This window comes from Salvia miltiorrhiza, chromosome 3, assembly GCF_028751815.1.
Source record: "Salvia miltiorrhiza cultivar Shanhuang (shh) chromosome 3, IMPLAD_Smil_shh, whole genome shotgun sequence".
Lineage (NCBI taxonomy): Eukaryota > Viridiplantae > Streptophyta > Magnoliopsida > Lamiales > Lamiaceae > Salvia > Salvia miltiorrhiza.
This window is the reverse complement of record NC_080389.1, coordinates 19,795,820-19,817,612: the sequence shown is the minus strand read 5'-3', so window position 1 is coordinate 19,817,612 and position 21,793 is coordinate 19,795,820. Positions and strand designations below refer to the sequence as shown.

Sequence of the window (21,793 nt, the reverse complement as noted above, 5' to 3'; positions counted from 1 at the left end):
TTCTGATTTATTGATATCATTTTGCCCTCCAACTTATGATTCATGATTCCTGGTGCTTAATCTCTTGTGAATTATCTGATCAATGATTTACATGTCTAGCTGTTCAGTTTGAGTCTTGAATGCGATAATTGTTCAGCCGATTCAGGAATGCATGATATAGTATTATCCTTGAGTCTTGAATGCGATAGGTGAACCTATAGGAAGCTATTCTTTATGTGCTATTTGGAGTTAATTTATTCCTTGGAGTCTTGAATGCGAAAAGGGGTTTATTAATCTACGTTCATAGGTGGTCGTTAGAGACGCTTGTGAATAATATAGTGATCTTTCATCAGGGTTGGATTAAAATTGGTAATTGAATCAATAGGTTAAATGCATATAGTTGATTTGTGAAAGTACATCCCTAGGGTCAGAGTTTTCCTTATATTTGAGTTAGTTATCGTTATTTATATGTTCTTTAGTTTTATTTGGTTAAATTTAGTTCGAGTTTCACCTTCATTTTTGTTTTGCCTGAATATTACTAGAGTTTAATTAGGATTACTTAGAGTGATTCGTTATAATAGTCCCTGTGGATACGATACTCGGTTACTTTTTACTTGCTACAATTACCTGTGTTAGTTGCAGTTTTTGTTGCTAAGAAATTAGTGATCAACTTTTTGGCGCCGTTGCCGGGGACTATTTAGAATTTACTTTAATATTTCTGATTAGACTTAAGCATTATTTCAGGCGTTATAAGTTTTAATTTTATTTTATTTTTAGTTTTTAAAATTTCTGTTTTTGTTTGTTGTCTCAGGCGTGTATGATCACGAGATCCAAAGGAAAGGAACATCTAGTGCCTTTGAACTTGGAAATCGAAAAGCAATACAAAAGAGACAACCGCGAAAAGAAAAAGCTAACAATGGAAGAGAATAACATGGACCTTCCAACTCTTGTGCAAGTCGTGACAAACCTTCAGAGGCAACTAGATGAAGAAAGAGAGCGCAACCGGGCTCCTCCACCAGAGCCACCACTGAATCACATGTATCAGCCTCGAGTTGATCAATTTCAAGGAGGCAAATGGGGACCAACTGTGCAAGCCAACACATTCGAGCTGAAGCCGGGATTGATAAACATGGTGCAAGCTGAGCAGTTTAGTGGAGCGGCTTCTGAAAATCCGCATGCTCACATTACCCAGTTCCTAGATATCTATTAAGCAGAATGGAGTGCCACCTGATGCCATCAGAATGAAGATGTTTGGATTCTCTCTCAGGGACAGAGCGAAGGAGTGGTTCAAGAGTCTGGACAGAGGTGCTATTACTGGATGGGAGGATTTGTGTAGAACTTTCTTAGCAAAATACTTTCCTGCCTCTAAAGCTCAGAAAATCATTGCAGAGATTTCTCACTTTTCCCAGCTAGGAGATGAGACCATTCATGATGCCTGGGAAAGATTTCGCGAGCTGCTCAGGAACTGCCCGCAACATGGTTTCACAGAGGATCAGCAAATCATTCACTTTTATAATGGTTTGACTGGTCTGACAAAAAGTATGGTGGATGCCACTGCAGGTGGATGTCTTCTCCATAGAAATACAAAGGAGGCATATCGTGTGATAGAAGAAATGGCCTCCAACAGTTATCAATGGCCAAATGACAGAAATTCCACGAGAAGAATTGCAGCTGTGAATGAGGAGAGAAATGATTTTAAGGAGAAATATGAAGCTCTTCAAAAGCAGTACGAGATGGAGAGAAAGACACTACTAGCTAAAATTCCTCAGCAGCCAAGTTTACCTGATGTGTCGCAACTGGAAGACGCTAATTATGTCCAGCGGCAGTACCAACTTAATAGATCAAACTATCAAGGACATCAGGGCGGCAATCCACCGTATCATCCAAATAATAGGAACCATCCGAATTTTTCCTATTCAAATCCCAACAATGCTTTGCAACCTCCACCTGGATTTTCTGTTTCTAGTGGGGGAGTCATCAATGAGCCAAAGAAAGATTCAATGGAGGAAATGATGAAGCAAGTATTGGTGAAGGTCACCGGGATGGAGACAAACTCGGCAAACTTGGGAACCAAAATGTTCAACATGGAGCAAAATGTGTCAGCACTTTTTAAACAGGTGCAGATGTTAGAGAATCAAGTTGGACAAATGGCTAACCAAGCAGCTGCACAGCACAAGCCGGGCCACTTTCCCAGCAACACTGAAATTAATCCCAAAAATCAGTGTAATGCAATTCACTTGAGAAGCGGGACCCAGTATCAGAATCATTCGGAGCAGAGGGATAGGCCAGAGCAGAGGGATAGGCCAGAGCAGAGGAGCCAGCCAGAGCAGAGGAATCACCATTCCTCTGCAGAGCAGCGGGACGGCAAGAATGGAAAGGAGACAAATGTCGAGATTGTTGAGGAGGATGACTTGGAGACGATTGTGCGCGAGTCACCGTCAACTTCTAAGGCATCGTCGAAAACCTCTGATGCTAAGAAGCCTAATCTTACTCCTACGTTTCCCAGGCCAGAGTATAAACCTGTAGCACCCTTCCCGAATAGCCTGGCAAAGCCGAAAATGGATCAGAAGTTAGCCAAGTTCATGGAAATGTTTTCAAAGCTTAACATCAACATTCCCTTACTTGATGCTTTAAGAGATATGCCAGGTTATGCCAAGTTCCTCAAGGATGCAGTCTCCAACAAGAGGAAGTTGGGGAAATATGAGATGATTAATCTCTCCGAGGAATGCAGTGCAGTGCTACAAAGGAAGCTACCATTGAAGCAAAAGGATCCTGGCAGCTTTACTATAGCTTGTGTGATTGGAGGGCAGAATTTCTCCCGCGTTCTTTGTGACTTAGGGGCAAGCATCAATTTGATGCCTCTTTCTATTTTTAACCGGTTGGAGATCGGAAATATCAAGCCTACCTCTATTGCACTGCAGATGGCCGATCGCTCCATCACATATCCCAAGGGAGTTGTGGAAGATGTTCTAGTGCAGGTGGAGCAGTTTATCTTTCCTGCAGATTTCGTAGTGTTGGACATGCCGGAGGACAAGAATACTCCACTGATCTTGGGACGTCCATTCCTAGCTACCGGCCGTGCTCTTATTGATGTGCAGGATGGAGATCTCACTTTCCGCGTCAATGATGAAAAAAATGACATTATCCATCTATGATGCGATGAAAAAACCAGCCGAGCCACAAGTTGAGGATTGTAATTCAATTGATACTGTGGTGGATTTCCCTGCAGCCGTGAATGATCCTTTGGAGGAGTGCATCACACAGTCTTTATACCCTTATTCCGATCTTGATGGGGCGTGTGATGAGATCTTAGATTATATTGCAGAGCTGGAGGCCGTAGATAGACACCCCATTGATCTTGTGCCTTACATGGATATTCGCAAACCTGTTGATGGGGGGAGAAAGTTGGTGGACAAAGAATTCCCTGCGCCAGAGGAATCAGCCAGGCCAGAGGAATCATCGCCAGCGGAATCAGCATCGCCAGCGAAATCAGGGTCAGAGGGATCCGCCAGAGCAGAAGGGTCCGCTAGAACAGCGAAATCAGACAGAGCTACGGCCACACCCAAACTTGAGCTGAAACCGCTCCCTGAGCATTTGAAGTACAAATTTTTGGGTGACAATGAAACTTTTCCTGTCATTGTCTCTGCTTATTTAGCTCCGTTGGAGTTGGAAAAGTTAATGCGAGTTTTAAGGAAATACAAGTCTGCTATAGGATGGTCTATTTCCGACATCAAAGGAATTAGTCCTTCTATATGCATGCATCGTATCTTGTTGGAGCAGGAATACAAGCCTAAGGTGCAACCGCAGAGACGTCTAAATCCGGCGATGCAAGAAGTGGTGAGAAATGAGGTGCTCAAGTGGTTGGACGCAGGCATCATCTACGCCATCTCTGATAGCGAGTGGGTGAGCCCGACGCAAGTAGTCTCCAAGAAGGGAGGCATGACCGTGATGAAAGATGAAAGAGATGAGCTCATTGCTACAAGGCTGGTCACAGGATGGCGCGTGTGCATTGATTATCGAGCTTTGAATGCAGCCACACGTAAGGATCACTTTCCTTTGCCATTCATTGATCAGATGCTTGACCGATTAGCAGGATACAAGTACTATTGCTTTTTGGATGGGTATTCGGGCTACAATCAAATCATGATAGCCCCGGAGGATCAGCATAAGACCGCGTTTACTTGTCCCTACGGCATCTTTGCCTTTAGGAGGATATCTTTTGGTCTCTGCAATGCTCCTGCCACTTTCCAGCGCTGCATGATGGCGATTTTCCATGGGTTGATTGAAAATATCATGGAGGTATTCATGGACGATTTCTCCGTTTTTGGATCTTCCTTTGATAATTGTCTGGACAATCTTGCTCAAGTGTTGCAGCGTTGTGAGGAGACAGCACTCGTACTCAATTGGGAAAAGTGCCACTTCATGGTCCGTGAGGGCATTGTTTTGGGGCATAGAGTCTCTGCCCAAGGTTTGGAGGTGGATCGTGCTAAGATCGTGGCCATTGAAAAGTTGCCGCCGCCCACTTCTGTGAAATCAGTGCGAAGTTTTCTTGGGCATGCAGGATTTTATAGGCGCTTCATCAAAGACTTCTCCAAGCTGTCCAAGCCACTGTGTGCTTTACTAGAGAAGGATGTGAAGTTTGTCTTCACCGAGGAATGCCGCGTCTCATTTGAGAAGTTGAAAGCCGCGCTGATTTCTACACCAGTGTTGATCACGCCGGATTGGAGTGCTCCATTTGAGTTGATGTGCGATGCTAGCGATTGGGCCGTGGGAGCTGTGTTGGGGCAAAAGAGAGATAAGTTATTCAAGGTAATTTACTACACTAGTAAAATTTGGATGCTGCTCAGAGAAATTACACAACCACGGAGAAGGAACTGCTAGCTGTGGTGTACGCTTTTGATAAGTTCCGTTCTTATTTGATTGGAACTCATTCAATTGTCTACACTGATCATGCCGCCATCCGCTACTTGTTCACGAAGAAAGACTCCAAGCCCCGCTTGATTCGTTGGATCTTACTGCTACAAGAGTTTGATATGGAGATCCGAGATCGGAAAGGATGTGAGAACGTGGTAGCTGACCACTTATCTCGTTTGGAGAATCCAATCGAGGGGGATGATCCAAAGATGGCCATCAATGAATTTTTTCCCGATGAGCAGATCTGGACTGCATCGCCAGAGGACTCCATCATTCCTCTGGCTGCCTCGCCAGAGAAATCAGTTAAACCAATAGATCAGCAGATTTGGGCCGTGTTATTTAAGGATCCTTGGTATGCAAAGTATAGCAATTACTTGGTTATTGGAGCTCTTCCCGAGGGATTGTCGCACTATCAAAAGAAGAAGTTCCTCCATGATGTCAAGTTTTATTATTGGGAGGATCCTTACTTATATCGGAGGTGCGCCGATGGCTTTATTCGACGATGCGTTAGAGAGCATGAATGGCCAAAGATCATTGAGGAGTGCCATAGCTCACCGAGTGGAGGTCACTTCGTTGCCAACCGTACTGCCATGAAGGTAAATCATAGTGGATTTTATTGGCCTTCAATTTTCGCAGATTGCCATGCTTTCGTGAAGTCTTGTGATCGATGCCAGCGCATGGGCAACATTACAAAGAGGGATGAGATGCCACAGAACATCATTGTAGAGGTGGAGCTATTTGACGTGTGGGGAATTGACTTCATGGGTCCTTTCCCTCCTTCATGTGGTTTCTCCTATATATTGCTTGCGGTGGAGTATGTGTCTAGATGGGTGGAGGCGATCCCAACTACTACCAATGATTCTAAAGTAGTCATTAAATTATTGCAAAAGAATATTTTGACTCGGTTCGGAGCACCGAGGGCGTTGCTTAGTGATGGGGGGTCGCATTTCAACAACAAGTTACTAGCAAGCGTGTTGGCAAAGTATGGAGTAAAGCACAAGGTGACGACTCCATATCATCCTCAAGCTAATGGTCAAGCAGAGTTGGCGAATAGAGAGATCAAGCAAATTCTGGAGAAGAGCATCGCCAACAAGAAGGATTGGGCGAAGCACTTAGATGATGCTCTTTGGGCTTATCGCACTGCCTACAAAACTCCGATTGGTATGTCTCCCTACCAACTTGTCTTTGGCAAGTCATGTCATTTACCTGTTGAGATAGAGCACAAGGCATATTGGGCGACGAGGAGAATCAATTTGGAGTTCAAGGAGGCCGGTCATACAAGGCGAGATATGCTGACGGAGTTAGATGAGTGGAGGAATGAAGCTTACGAGAGTTCCCGGATCTACAAGGAAAGGGCGAAGAAGTTCCATGATTTGAACATTCGCACAAAGGAATTCAAGCCGGGACATGAGGTACTCTTGTATGATTCTAAGCTTCGTCTATTTCCTGGCAAGCTGCAGTCTAGATGGAGAGGTCCTTACGTGGTTCACAAGAGCAATTGGAATGGGACCTATGAGTTGCTTGCGTCGAATGGGTCTACTTTCACTGTTAATGGCCATCGCCTCAAACCATATTTCAAAGCAGAGCTGGACCGCGACGTGGAAGTGGTCAACTTCGTTGATCCGTGATTTAAGGTATCGTCGAGCTCTAGACGTTAAATTAAGCACTTGTTGGGAGGTAACCCAACTATTTTTTTTTGATTTCATTTTGTTTTCCTTCCTTTTAGTTTCGTTGTGTTCTGTTTTGTTTCTTTTGTTTCTTTGTTTAGTTTGGGGGCAGGTGTTCTCTGCCAGATTTCTGGTGGTTTTAATGTTCCAACGCGGCCATTTTTCTCACTGCACTTTTCCACGCTGCACATATCCAGCGGAGCCACTCATTTCGCTGCCCCGTTAAGCGCTGCTCTGCCAGCGATATGCTTATCCGCGCTGCGCCGCCAGAGAAGTCACTCTCACCTCTGAAACAGACCGCAAACCCTCTTCTTCACCACTTCGCCCGATGATTCAGTTTTTCATTGCCGATAATCAGGGACGTTTTCTACACTCTTAATATTTCTTTTATGCCCTGAGGACATGGCATGCTTTAAGTGTGGGGGAGTGGTGTTTTGTGCGTATTTTTTTTTGAAAAATTGGGCGAAATTGATTTTTCTATGCTTAGTTTTTGGTCTAGAATCTAGCTAATTTTTATGAATTTGTGGAAGAGAAGATGGTTTTCAATGTGCATTTCGGGTTTGTGAATGAATGGAGGATGTTCTTGTTTTACCTTTGATATATGTTTCTTGATTGTGCAAAGAATTATGAGTTTTGTTGCAACACTTTTGTAAGTTAGTAAAACGTGATTTGTCCGGTAGATGCTAGAAGGAGTGTTGTCATTGTGATTGCCTACGATCGTATCTTATCTGTGAAATGTGAAAAAATGTTGGACGAATTGCCAACTTCAAAATTGCCAGCTCTGAAACATCTGGCCTGTTCTATAATGTGATAGCTCTGAGTCTCTGCTCCTCTAGTCTAACTATGAGCATGGGAAACCACGTGGAAATACTTTGGATTACATCCAAATGGTTTTCTTTCATGAATTATGGCTCAACTGTCGAAAATCTCAAGCACACAAAGTGTGAAAAATGGTGATATTGATTATAAAGGCGATCACATTAGGGAATTCACTTCTAGCGGAGAATTGGGTCTGATCGAATTACTTGCATTACTCTTTTGTTGCTTCTTAAACTTTGAGTTACTTGCATGACCGAGAGATGTATGTTGATTGTAAAGTTTTGAATTGACTTTGTGAATGATGGGATGGAAATAAACGTTGTTGAAATCAATCTCTTCCTAGGATTCATATAGATTTTGCTTGAGGACAAGCAAAAGGCTAAGTGTGGGGGAGTTGATTTATGCTTAATTTACACTATTTTTAGGGGTTTGCATGTGCATGTTTTAAGATAATCTTCTGGAATTTGGTGCGTTTATGGTGTATTTTATGCTTTGCAGGAGATTTAGGCTTTCGAGATGGAAGAATGCAATTTTAGATGATTTTCGCGATTTTTAGGTGTTTTGGTATGCAGAGCAGCGAAATCACTCATTCCTCTGGAAGACCAGAGAAGTCAAAGCCCAGATCAGCGAAGTCAAAAACCAAGGCCAGAGGAGTCGAGGCCAGAGGAATCGACATCTCCAGAGCAGAGAAACCAAAGTCAGAGGAGTCACCATTCCTCTGGAGAAAGTTAGAGGAGTCTATGCCAGCGGAGTCGCTTTCCCCTCTGACCAGCGGAATCGAGAAGCCAGAGCAGAGGAATCACTTATTTCTCTGCCGAGAAGCGCCAGCGTCAGAGACGTAAAGTTCAGCGCTCAATAGACAGAGATGCCAGAGAGATCAACCATTCCGCTGGCGATACCATTCCTCTGGCGAGGTCAGAGAAGTCGTCCATTCCTCTGACGCAATCCGTTCCCCGAGAGACATCCATTCCTCTGGCGAGAATCGCGAAGGCAGCGAGAGTGGGAGTGTTTTCAGTGCGTGCATCCAGCTGGAAAGTTGCCTTATTTCACACGATTCTATTACCTTTGGAATTCTATTTCCATTAGAATCCTACTTTGCATGGCAACTTTCCATGGTGATCCGAAGGAAGTTTGAAGCCTATAAATAGGTCCTCTTTTGGCCTTTAAAAGGAGGAGATCAACGCAGACCACCAAAAACCTTAGCATTCATACTTTAGTTTTTAGCTTTAGATTTTTATTGTTTTTCTAGTTTTTAAGGCTTGGATCAAGATTGAAGATTCAAGTCGCTACTTCAGTTTTTATTCGGTTTTTATTTAATTCAGTTTTTACAATTGCGTTCTTTTTAATTATGTTTATGTTTGATTTCATTATGTCTGGCTAGTCTTTTATTCTGAACCTAGGGTTTGTACATAGCTAATTAATTATGTGTTTCTGATTTATTGATATCATTTTGCCCTCCAACTTATGATTCATGATTCCTGGTGCTTAATCTCTTGTGAATTATCTGATCAATGATTTACATGTCTAGCTGTTCAGTTTGAGTCTTGAATGCGATAATTGTTCAGCCGATTCAGGAATGCATGATATAGTATTATCCTTGAGTCTTGAATGCGATAGGTGAACCTATAGGAAGCTATTCTTTATGTGCTATTTGGAGTTAATTTATTCCTTGGAGTCTTGAATGCGAAAAGGGGTTTATTAATCTACGTTCATAGGTGGTCGTTAGAGACGCTTGTGAATAATATAGTGATCTTTCATCAGGGTTGGATTAAAATTGGTAATTGAATCAATAGGTTAAATGCATATAGTTGATTTGTGAAAGTACATCCCTAGGGTCAGAGTTTTCCTTATATTTGAGTTAGTTATCGTTATTTATATGTTCTTTAGTTTTATTTGGTTAAATTTAGTTCGAGTTTCACCTTCATTTTTGTTTTGCCTGAATATTACTAGAGTTTAATTAGGATTACTTAGAGTGATTCGTTATAATAGTCCCTGTGGATACGATACTCGGTTACTTTTTACTTGCTACAATTACCTGTGTTAGTTGCAGTTTTTGTTGCTAAGAAATTAGTGATCAACTTTTTGCCAAAAAGTTGATCACTAAATTATTAGCAACAAATTACCGCAACTAACACGGTGCAATTGTAGCACAAATTAAGTAACCGAGTATCGTATCCACAGGGACTATTATGACGAATTACTCTAAGTAATCCTAATTACACTCTAGTAATATTCAGGCAAACGAAAGAAGGAAGGTTTAATTAACTTTAAACTAAAACTCAAATAACAATAATTAAAAGATCGTAGGAAAAATCAAATATGAAAGACAACTGATCCTAGGGTAGTAAATTCATTAATTAAATCTACGCAATAAATCTATTAACCCTATGTACCAGTTTAATCCAGTTATGATGAGAGATCACTTAAGTAATCAATTACTCTCGCTAGAGCAGCAACGATCGTAGATTAGTAAATTCTCTATCTCCGTTAGGTCTCAAGAAAATATACTAACTCCCAATAGCTCCTAAGAATAGCTCCCTATGATCCACCTATCTCCGCTAGGTCTCAAGGTTAAAATCATATCATACATTCCTGAATCCGCTAAACAGTTATCTCCGCTAGGTCTCAAACCGAATAGCTAAACATGCAAACTATTGATCAGATAATTCACAAGAATTAAGTACCAGGAATTATGAATCAGAAACTGGAAGGCACAAAAGTATTAACAAATAAATCACATAAATTCAATCAACTATTTACAAACCCTAGAATCAGCTAAAGGAAACTAGCCGGACATGCTGAAATAAAACTTAAACATAAATGAGAAGAACATAATTGTAAAAACTGAATTATATAAAAACCGAATAAAAACTGAAGTAGCGACTTGAATCTTCAACTTGATCCAAGCCTTGAAAACTAGAAAGCTAAAATATTCTAAAGAAAAAACGGAAAATATTAAGTCTAGGGTTCGGAGGTGTCGGGTGTGTGCCGTCTGATGATGTCCCCCTTTGAAAGGCCAAAAGAGGACCTATTTATAGGCTTCAAATTTCCTTCGGATCACCATGGAAAGTTGCCATGCAAAGTATACTTCTAAAGGTAATTGAATTCTAAAGGTAATAGAATCGTATAAAAATAAGGCAACTTTCCAGCTGGATGCGTGCTCTGGAAAATCTCCTACTCTTGCCGAATTCGCGGCTCTCGCCAGAGGAATGGATGATCTCTCTGAAAACGGGTCGCGCCCGAGAAATGACGAATTCTCTGCTATCGCCAGAGGATTGATATCGCCAGAGGAACGGGTGATCTCTCTGGCCTCGCCAGAGAGATGGGTCGCCAGCGGAATGCTATCCCCAGAGGAATGGCGACTTCTCTGGCTTTTGAGCGCTGACTTTACTTCTCTGATGCTGGCACTTCTCGGCAGAGGAATAGGTGATTCCTCTGACTCTGGCGATTGGTTTCTTTGCTCTGACTTCTTGACTTCTCTGCCTTGATTTCTCTGACTTCGCCAGAGAAATGGTATCGCCTCTGGCATTGATATCTCTGGCCTCGCGACTCCTCTGGCTTTTGACTTCTCTGCCGAGTTGATTTCTCTGGCGAGACTTCTCTGCATTCCGCGGATTTCTCTGGACTGGCTTTTGACTTCGCTGATCTGGGCTTTGACTTCTCTGGTCTTCCAGAGGAATGATGATTTCGCTGCTCTGCAGACCAAAACACCTAAAAATCGCAAAAATCATCCAAAATTGTATTCTTTCATCTGGTAAGCCTAAATCTCCTGCAAAGCATAGAATACACCATAAAACACACCAAATTCCAGAAGATTATCCTAAAACACGCACAAACAAACCCCTAAAAATAGTGTAAATTAAGCATAAATCAACTCCCCCACACTTAGCCTTTTGCTTGTCCTCAAGCAAAATCTATATGAATCCTAGGAAGAGATTGATTTCAACAACGTTTATTTCCATCCCATCATTCACAAAGTCAATTCAAAACTTTACAATCAACATACATCTCTCGGTCATGCAAGTAACTCAAAGTTTAAGAAGCAACAAAAGAGTAATGCAAGTAATTCGATCAGACCCAATTCTCCGCTAGAAGTGAATTCCCTAATGTGATCGCCTTTATAATCAATATCACCATTTTTCACACTTTGTGTGCTTGAGAATTTTTTTTTCGACAGTTGAGCCATAATTCATGAAAGAAAACCATTTGGATGTAATCCAAAGTCTTTTCACGTGGTTTCCCATGCTCATAGTTAGACTAGAGGAGCAGAGACTCAGAGCTATCACATTATAGAACAGGCCAGATGTTTCAGAGCTGGCAATTTTGAAGTTGGCAATTCGTCCAACATTTTTCACATTTCACAGATAAGATACGATCGTAGGCAATCACAATGACAACACTCCTTCTAGCATCTACCGGACAAATCACGTTTTACTAACTTACAAAAGTGTTGCAACAAAACTCATAATTCTTTGCACAAACAAGAAACATATATCAAAGGTAAAACAAGAATATCCTCCATTCATTCACAAACCCGAAATTCACATCGAAAACCATCTTCTCTTCCACAAATTCATAAAAATTAGCCAGATTCGAGACTAAAAACTAAGCATAGAAAAATCAATTTCGCCCAATTTTGAAAAATATAAACACAAAACACAAAACACCACTCCCCCACACTTAAAGTATGCCATGTCCTCAGGGCATAAAAGAAATAAGAGTATAGAAGACTTCCCTGATTATCGGCATTAATAAACTGAAGCATCGTGGGAGACGGCGAAAGGAGAGGTTTGCTGGGTAGAGCAGAGGAAAGATGTCCGCGCTGCACTGGACAGGGCAGCGAGGAGAGTGATTTCGCTGGCCAGAGCAGCGAAAAGAGTAACTTTGCTGGAACATGGAGATTTCCGGAAATCTGGCAGAGAAACACAAAAACCCCAAACACAACAACAAAACAGAGAGAAACAAAACGAAACTGAAAGAAAAGAAAACAAAACAAAGAAAAACAATTGGGTTACCTCCCAACAAGTGCTTAATTTAACGTCTAGAGCTCGACGATACCTCAAACTTATGGATCATTGAATTTGACAACTTCAAGACCACGATCCACGTTTGACTTGAAGTATGGTTTGAGGCGATGACCATTGACAGTGAAGGTAGTACCATCAGCGGCAAACAACTCATATGTCCCATTCCAATTGCTCTTATGCACCACATATGGCCCTGTCCATCTTGATTGCAGCTTACCAGGAAACAAACGTAATTTCGAATTGTATAAAAGTACCTCATCTCCTGGCTTGATTTCCTTGGTGCGGATGCTCAAATCATGGAATTTCTTGGCTCTCTCTTTGTAGATGCGAGAACTCTCATAGGCCTCATTCCTCCATTCATCCAGCTCCGTCAATAAATCTCGCCTTGTATGACCAGCCTCCTTGAACTCTAGATTGATTCTCCTCGTCGCCCAATATGCCTTGTGCTCAATCTCCACAGGTAAATGACATGACTTGCCGAAGACGAGTTGATAGGGAGACATACCAATCGGAGTTTTGTAGGCAGTGCGATAAGCCCAAAGAGCATCATCTAGGTGCTTCGCCCAATCCTTCTTATTGGCGACACTCTTCTCCAAAATCTGCTTGATCTCTCGATTTGCTAACTCTGCCTGCCCATTAGCTTGAGGATGATATGGAGTCGTCACCTTGTGCTTTACTCCATACTTTGCCAACACGCTTGCTAGTAACTTATTGTTGAAATGCGACCCCCCATCACTAAGCAACGCTCTCGGTGCTCCGAATCGAGTTAAAATATTCTTTTGCAAGAATTTAATGACTACCTTGGAGTCATTGGTGGTAGTTGGGATCGCTTCCACCCATCGAGACACATACTCCACAGCAAGCAATATGTAGGACAAACCGCAAGAGGCAGGGAAAGGACCCATAAAGTCAATTCCCCAAACATCAAACAGCTCCACTTCAACAATGATATTTTGCGGCATCTCATCCTTCTTGGTGATATTGCCCATGCGTTGACAGCGATCACAAGACTTCACGAAAGCATGGCAATCTGCGAAAATTGAAGGCCAATAGAATCCACTATGATTTACCTTCATGGCAGTGCGGTTGGCAGCAAAGTGACCTCCACTAGGGGAGCTATGACACTCCTCAATGATCTTTGGCCATTCATGCTCTCGAACACATCGCCGAATAAAGCCATCGGCGCACCTTCGGTAGAGGTAAGGATCCTCCCAATAATAAAACTTGACATCATGGAGGAACTTCTTCTTTTGATAGTGTGACAATCCCTCGGGAAGAGCTCCAATAACCAAGTAATTGCTATACTTTGCATACCAAGGATCCTTAAATAACACGGCCCAAATCTGCTGATCTATTGGTTTAACTGATTTCTCTGGCGATGCAGTCAGAGGAATCATGGAGTCCTCTGGCGATGCAGTCCAAATCTGCTCATCGGGAAAAAATTCATTGATGGCCATCTTTGGATCATCCCCCTCGATTGGATTCTCCAAACGAGATAAGTGGTCAGCTACCACGTTCTCACATCCTTTCCGATCTCGGATCTCCATATCAAACTCTTGTAGCAGTAAGATCCAACGAATCAAGCGGGGCTTGGAGTCTTTCTTCGTGAACAAGTAGCGGATGGCGGCATGATCAGTGTAGACAATTGAATGAGTTCCAATCAAATAAGAACGGAACTTATCAAAAGCGTACACCACAGCTAGCAGTTCCTTCTCCGTGGTTGTGTAATTCCTCTGAGCAACATCCAAAGTTTTACTAGTGTAGTAAATTACCTTGAATAACTTATCTCTCTTTTGCCCCAACACAGCTCCCACGGCCCAATCGCTAGCATCGCACATCAACTCAAATGGAGCACTCCAATCCGGCGTGATCAACACTGGTGTAGAAATCAGCGCGGCTTTCAACTTCTCAAATGAGACGCGGCATTCCTCGGTGAAGACAAACTTCACATCCTTCTCTAGTAAAGCACACAGTGGCTTGGACAGCTTGGAGAAGTCTTTGATGAAGCGCCTATAAAATCCTGCATGCCCAAGAAAACTTCGCACTGATTTCACAGAAGTGGGCGGCGGCAACTTTTCAATGGCCACGATCTTAGCACGATCCACCTCCAAACCTTGGGCAGAGACTCTATGCCCCAAAACAATGCCCTCACGGACCATGAAGTGGCACTTTTCCCAATTGAGTACGAGTGCCGTCTCCTCACAGCGCTGCAATACTTGAGCAAGATTGTCCAGACACTTATCAAAGGAAGATCCAAAGACAGAGAAATCGTCCATGAATACCTCCATGATATTTTCAATCAACCCATGGAAAATCGCCATCATGCAGCGTTGGAAAGTGGCAGGAGCATTGCAAAGACCAAAAGATATCCTCCTAAAAGCAAAAACGCCATAGGGACAAGTAAACGCGGTCTTATGCTGATCCTCTGGGGCTATCATAATTTGATTGTAGCCCGAGTATCCATCCAAGAAACAGTAATACTCATATCCTGCCAATCGGTCAAGCATCTGATCAATAAATGGCAAAGGAAAGTGATCCTTACGTGTGGCTGCATTCAAAGCTCGGTAATCAATGCACACGCGCCATCCTGTGACCAGCCTCGTAGCTATGAGCTCGTCTTTTTCATCTTTAATTACTGTCATGCCTCCCTTCTTGGAGACAACTTGAGTGGGACTCACCCACTCACTATCAGAGATGGCATAGATAATGCCGGCATCCAACCACTTCAGCACCTCCTTTCTCACAACTTCTTGCATTGCTGGATTTAGTCGTCGCTGGGGCTGCACCTTTGGCTTGTATTCTTGCTCCAATAGAATACGATGCATGCAAATAGAAGGACTAATTCCTCTGATGTCAGAAATAGACCATCCTATAGCTGACTTGTATTTCCTTAAAACTCGCATTAACTTTTCCAACTCCAACGGAGCTAAATAAGCAGAGACAATGACAGGAAAAGTTTCATTGTCACCCAAAAATTTGTACTTCAAATGCTCAGGGAGCGGTTTCAGCTCAAGTTTGGGTGTGGCCGTAGCTCTGTCTGATTCCGCTGTTCTAGCGGACCCTTCTGCTCTGGCGGGTCCCTCTGCTCTGGCGGATCCCTCTGACCCTGATTTCGGTGGCGATGCTGATTCCGCTGGCGATGATTCCTCTGGCCTGGCTGATTCCTCTGGCGCAGGGAATTCTTTGTCCACCAACTTTCTCCCCCCATCAACAGGTTTGCGAATATCCATGTAAGGCACAGGATCAATGGGGTGTCTATCTACGGCCTCCAGCTCTGCAATATAATCTAAGATCTCATCACACGCCCCATCAAGATCGGAATAAGGGTATAAAGACTGTGTGATGCACTCCTCCAAAGGATCATTCACGGCTGCAGGGAAATCCACCACAGTATCAATTGAATTACAATCCTCAACTTGTGGCTCGGCTGGTTTTTTTCATCGCATCATAGATGGATAATGTCATTTTTTCATCATTGACGCGGAAAGTGAGATCTCCATCCTGCACATCAATAAGAGCACGGCCGGTAGCTAGGAATGGACGTCCCAAAATCAGTGGAGTATTCTTGTCCTCCGGCATGTCCAACACTACGAAATCTGCAGGAAAGATAAACTGCTCCACCTGCACTAGAACATCTTCCACAACTCCCTTGGGATATGTGATGGAGCGATCGGCCATCTGCAGTGCAATAGAGGTAGGCTTGATATTTCCGATCTCCAACCGGTTAAAAATAGAGAGAGGCATCAAATTGATGCTTGCCCCTAAGTCACAAAGAACGCGGGAGAAATTCTGCCCTCCAATCACACAAGCTATAGTAAAGCTGCCAGGATCCTTTTGCTTCAATGGTAGCTTCCTTTGTAGCACTGCACTGCATTCCTCGGAGAGATTAATCATCTCATATTTCCCCAACTTCCTCTTGTTGGAGACTGCATCCTTGAGGAACTTGGCATAACCTGGCATATCTCTTAAAGCATCAAGTAAGGGGATGTTGATGTTAAGCTTTGAAAACATTTCCATGAACTTGGCTAACTTCTGATCCATTTTCGGCTTTGCCAGGCTATTCGGGAAGGGTGCTACAGGTTTATACTCTGGCCTGGGAAACGTAGGAGTAAGATTAGGCTTCTTAGCATCAGAGGTTTTCGACGATGCCTTAGAAGTTGACGGTGACTCGCGCACAATCGTCTCCAAGTCATCCTCTTCAACAATCTCGACATTTGTCTCCTTTCCATTCTTGCCGTCCCGCTGCTCTGCAGAGGAATGGTGATTCCTCTGCTCTGGCTGGCTCCTCTGCTCTGACCTATCCCTCTGCTCCGGATGATTCTGATACTGGGTCCCGCTTCTCAAGTGAATTGCATTACACTGATTTTTGGGATTAATTTCAGTGTTGCTGGGAAAGTGGCCCGGCTTGTGCTGTGCAGCTGCTTGGTTAGCCATTTGTCCAACTTGATTCTCTAACATCTGCACCTGTTTAAAAAGTGCTGACACATTTTGCTCCATGTTGAACATTTTGGTTCCCAAGTTTGCCGAGTTTGTCTCCATCCCGGTGACCTTCACCAATACTTGCTTCATCATTTCCTCCATTGAATCTTTCTTTGGCTCATTGATGACTCCCCCACTAGAAATAGAAAATCCAGGTGGAGGTTGCAAAGCATTGTTGGGATTTGAATAGGAAAAATTCGGATGGTTCCTATTATTTGGATGATACGGTGGATTGCCGCCCTGATGTCCTTGATAGTTTGATCTATTAAGTTGGTACTGCCGCTGGACATAATTAGCGTCTTCCAGTTGCGACACATCAGGTAAACTTGGCTGCTGAGGAATTTTAGCTAGTAGTGTCTTTCTCTCCATCTCGTACTGCTTTTGAAGAGCTTCATATTTCTCCTTAAAATCATTTCTCTCCTCATTCACAGCTGCAATTCTTCTCGTGGAATATCTGTCATTTGGCCATTGATAACTGTTGGAGGCCATTTCTTCTATCACACGATATGCCTCCTTTGTATTTCTATGGAGAAGACATCCACCTGCAGTGGCATCCACCATACTTTTTGTCAGACCAGTCAAACCATTATAAAAGTGAATGATTTGCTGATCCTCTGTGAAACCATGTTGCGGGCAGTTCCTGAGCAGCTCGCGAAATCTTTCCCAGGCATCATGAATGGTCTCATCTCCTAGCTGGGAAAAGTGAGAAATCTCTGCAATGATTTTCTGAGCTTTAGAGGCAGGAAAGTATTTTGCTAAGAAAGTTCTACACAAATCCTCCCATCCAGTAATAGCACCTCTGTCCAGACTCTTGAACCACTCCTTCGCTCTGTCCCTGAGAGAGAATCCAAACATCTTCATTCTGATGGCATCAGGTGGCACTCCATTCTGCTTAATAGTGTCGCAGATATCTAGGAACTGGGTAATGTGAGCATGCGGATTTTCAGAAGCCGCTCCACTAAACTGCTCAGCTTGCACCATGTTTACCAATCCCGGCTTCAGCTCGAATGTGTTGGCTTGCACAGTTGGTCCCCATTTGCCTCCTTGAAATTGATCAACTCGAGGCTGATACATGTGATTCAGTGGTGGCTCTGGTGGAGGAGCCCGGTTGCGCTCTCTTTCTTCATCTAGTTGCCTCTGAAGGTTTGTCACGACTTGCACAAGAGTTGGAAGGTCCATGTTATTCTCTTCCATTGTTAGCTTTTTCTTTTCGCGGTTGTCTCTTTTGTATTGCTTTTCGATTTCCAAGTTCAAAGGCACTAGATGTTCCTTTCCTTTGGATCTCGTGATCATACACGCCTGAGACAACAAACAAAAACAGAAATTTTAAAAACTAAAAATAAAATAAAATTAAAACTTATAACGCCTGAAATAATGCTTAAGTCTAATCAGAAATATTAAAGTAAATTCTAAATAGTCCCCGGCAACGGCGCCAAAAAGTTGATCACTAAATTATTAGCAACAAATTACCGCAACTAACACGGTGTAATTGTAGCACAAATTAAGTAACCGAGTATCGTATCCACAGGGACTATTATGACGAATCACTCTAAGTAATCCTAATTAAACTCTAGTAATATTCAGGCAAACGAAAGAATGAAGGTTTAATTAACTTAAACTAAAATGCAATTAACAATAATTAAAAAGACGTAGGAAAAATCAAATATAAAAAACAACTGATCCTAGGGTAGTAAATTCATCAATTAAATCTACGCAATAAATCTATTAACCCTATGTACCAGTTTAATCCAGTTATGATGAGAGATCACTTAAGTAATCAATTACTCTCGCTAGAGCAGCAACGATCGTAGATTAGTAAATTCTCTATCTCCGTTAGGTCTCAAGAAAATATACTAACTCCCAATAGCTCCTAAGAATAGCTCCCTATGATCCACCTATCTCCGCTAGGTCTCAAGGTTAAAATCATATCATACATTCCTGAATCCGCTAAACAGTTATCTCCGCTAGGTCTCAAACCGAATAGCTAAACATGCAAACTATTGATCAGATAATTCACAAGAATTAAGTACCAGGAATTATGAATCATAAACTGGAAGGCACAAAAGTATTAACAAATAAATCACATAAATTCAATCAACTATTTACAAACCCTAGAATCAGTTAAAGGAAACTAGCCAGACATGCTAAAGTAAAACATAAACATAAATAAATAGAATGCAATTATAAAAACTGAATTGTATAAAAACTAAAATAAAAACTGAAGTAGCGACTTGAATCTTCAATCTTGATCCAAGCCTTGAAAACTAGAAAGCAATAAAATTCTAAAGCTAAAAACTAAAGTATGAATACTAAGGTTTTCGGGTGTCTGCCGTCTGATGATGTTCTTAGGTCAAAAGAGGACCTACTTATAAGCTTCAGATTTCCTTCAAATCACCATAGGAGTTGCCATGCAAAGTAGAATTCCAAAAGGAAATAGAATTCTAAAGGTAATCGAATCGTGTAAAACAAGGCAACTTTCCAGCTGGATGCACGCACTGAAAACACTCCCACTCTCGCTGCCTGATTCGCGGCTCTCGCCAGAGGAATGACGAATTCTCTGCTATCGCCAGAGGATTGATATCGCCAGAGGAACGGGTGATCTCTCTGGCCTCGCGAGAGAGATGGGTCGCCAGCGGAGTGCTATCCCCAGAGGAATGGCGACTTCTCTGACTTTTGAGCGCTGACTTTACTTCTCTGATGCTGGCACTTCTCGGCAGAGGAATAGGTGATTCCTCTGACTCTGGCGATTGGTTTCTTTGCTCTGACTTCTTGACTTCTCTGCCTTGATTTCTCTGACTTCGCCAGAGAAATGGTATCGCCTCTGGCATTGATATCTCTGGCCTCGCGACTCCTCTGGCTTTTGACTTCTCTACCGAGTTGATTTCTCTGGCGAGACTTCTCTGCATTCCGCGGATTTCTCTGGACTGGCTTTTGACTTCGTTGATCTGGGCTTTGACTTCTCTGGTCTTCCAGAGGAATGATGATTTCGCTGCTCTGCAGACCAAAACACCTAAAAATCGCAAAAATCATCCAAAATTGTATTCTTTCATCTGGTAAGCCTAAATCTCCTGCAAAGCATAGAATACACCATAAAACACACCAAATTCCAGAAGATTATCCTAAAACACGCACAAACAAACCCCTAAAAATAGTGTAAATTAAGCATAAATCAACTCCCCCACACTTAGCCTTTTGCTTGTCCTCAAGCAAAATCTATATGAATCCTAGGAAGAGATTGATTTCAACAACGTTTATTTCCATCCCATCATTCACAAAGTCAATTCAAAACTTTACAATCAACATACATCTCTCGGTCATGCAAGTAACTCAAAGTTTAAGAAGCAACAAAAGAGTAATGCAAGTAATTCGATCAGACCCAATTCTCCGCTAGAAGTGAATTCCCTAATGTGATCGCCTTTATAATCAATATCACCATTTTTCACACTTTGTGTGCTTGAGAATTTTTTTTTTCGACAGTTGAGCCATAATTCATGAAAGAAAACCATTTGGATGTAATCCAAAGTCTTTTCACGTGGTTTCCCATGCTCATAGTTAGACTAGAGGAGCAGAGACTCAGAGCTATCACATTATAGAACAGGCCAGATGTTTCAGAGCTGGCAATTTTGAAGTTGGCAATTCGTCCAACATTTTTCACATTTCACAGATAAGATACGATCGTAGGCAATCACAATGACAACACTCCTTCTAGCATCTACCGGACAAATCACGTTTTACTAACTTACAAAAGTGTTGCAACAAAACTCATAATTCTTTGCACAAACAAGAAACATATATCAAAGGTAAAACAAGAATATCCTCCATTCATTCACAAACCCGAAATTCACATCGAAAACCATCTTCTCTTCCACAAATTCATAAAAATTAGCCAGATTCGAGACTAAAAACTAAGCATAGAAAAATCAATTTCGCCCAATTTTGAAAAATATAAACACAAAACACAAAACACCACTCCCCCACACTTAAAGTATGCCATGTCCTCAGGGCATAAAAGAAATAAGAGTATAGAAGACTTCCCTGATTATTGGCATTAATAAACTGAAGCATCGTGGGAGACGGCGAAAGGAGAGGTTTGCTGGGTAGAGCAGAGGAAAGATGTCCGCGCTGCACTGGACAGGGCAACGAGGAGAGTGATTTCGCTGGCCAGAGCAGCGAAAAGAGTAACTTTGCTGGAACATGGAGATTTCCGGAAATCTGGCAGAGAAACACAAAAACCCCAAACACAACAACAAAACAGAGAGAAACAAAACGAAACTGAAAGAAAAGAAAACAAAACAAAGAAAAACAATTGGGTTACCTCCCAACAAGTGCTTAATTTAACGTCTAGAGCTCGACGATACCTCAAACTTATGGATCATTGAATTTGACAACTTCAAGACCACGATCCACGTTTGACTTGAAGTATGGTTTGAGGCGATGACCATTGACAGTGAAGGTAGTACCATCAGCGGCAAACAACTCATATGTCCCATTCCAATTGCTCTTATGCACCACATATGGCCCTGTCCATCTTGATTGCAGCTTACCAGGAAACAAACGTAATTTCGAATTGTATAAAAGTACCTCATCTCCTGGCTTGATTTCCTTGGTGCGGATGCTCAAATCATGGAATTTCTTGGCTCTCTCTTTGTAGATGCGAGAACTCTCATAGGCCTCATTCCTCCATTCATCCAGCTCCGTCAATAAATCTCGCCTTGTATGACCAGCCTCCTTGAACTCTAGATTGATTCTCCTCGTCGCCCAATATGCCTTGTGCTCAATCTCCACAGGTAAATGACATGACTTGCCGAAGACGAGTTGATAGGGAGACATACCAATCGGAGTTTTGTAGGCAGTGCGATAAGCCCAAAGAGCATCATCTAGGTGCTTCGCCCAATCCTTCTTATTGGC

At 42.4% G+C, this 21,793-nt stretch overlaps 1 protein-coding gene and 2 non-coding genes across 3 annotated transcripts; 2 read left to right on the top strand and 1 right to left on the bottom strand.

The window, feature by feature from the left end:
- Positions 1 to 1,355: 1,355 nt before the first annotated feature.
- LOC131019270 (small nucleolar RNA R71) lies at positions 1,356 to 1,462 on the bottom strand. The gene has a single exon (XR_009100190.1). It is a non-coding gene; the product is annotated as a small nucleolar RNA R71 (small nucleolar RNA).
- Positions 1,463 to 6,182: 4,720 nt separating this feature from the next.
- On the top strand, positions 6,183 to 6,521 carry LOC131018502 (uncharacterized). Its single transcript, XM_057947221.1, has one exon. It carries the CDS (start codon positions 6,183 to 6,185, stop codon positions 6,519 to 6,521), a length of 339 nt encoding a protein of 112 aa, XP_057803204.1.
- A 10,983-nt stretch (positions 6,522 to 17,504) lies between these two features.
- On the top strand, positions 17,505 to 17,611 carry LOC131019269 (small nucleolar RNA R71). Its single transcript, XR_009100189.1, has one exon. It is a non-coding gene; the product is annotated as a small nucleolar RNA R71 (small nucleolar RNA).
- The last annotated feature ends 4,182 nt before the right edge of the window (positions 17,612 to 21,793 follow it).

Excerpts from the sequence above, each read along its gene's own strand:
- LOC131018502 (XM_057947221.1), top strand. The coding sequence starts at position 6,183 with ATGCTGACGGAGTTAGATGAGTGGAGGAATGAAGCTTACGAGAGTTCC.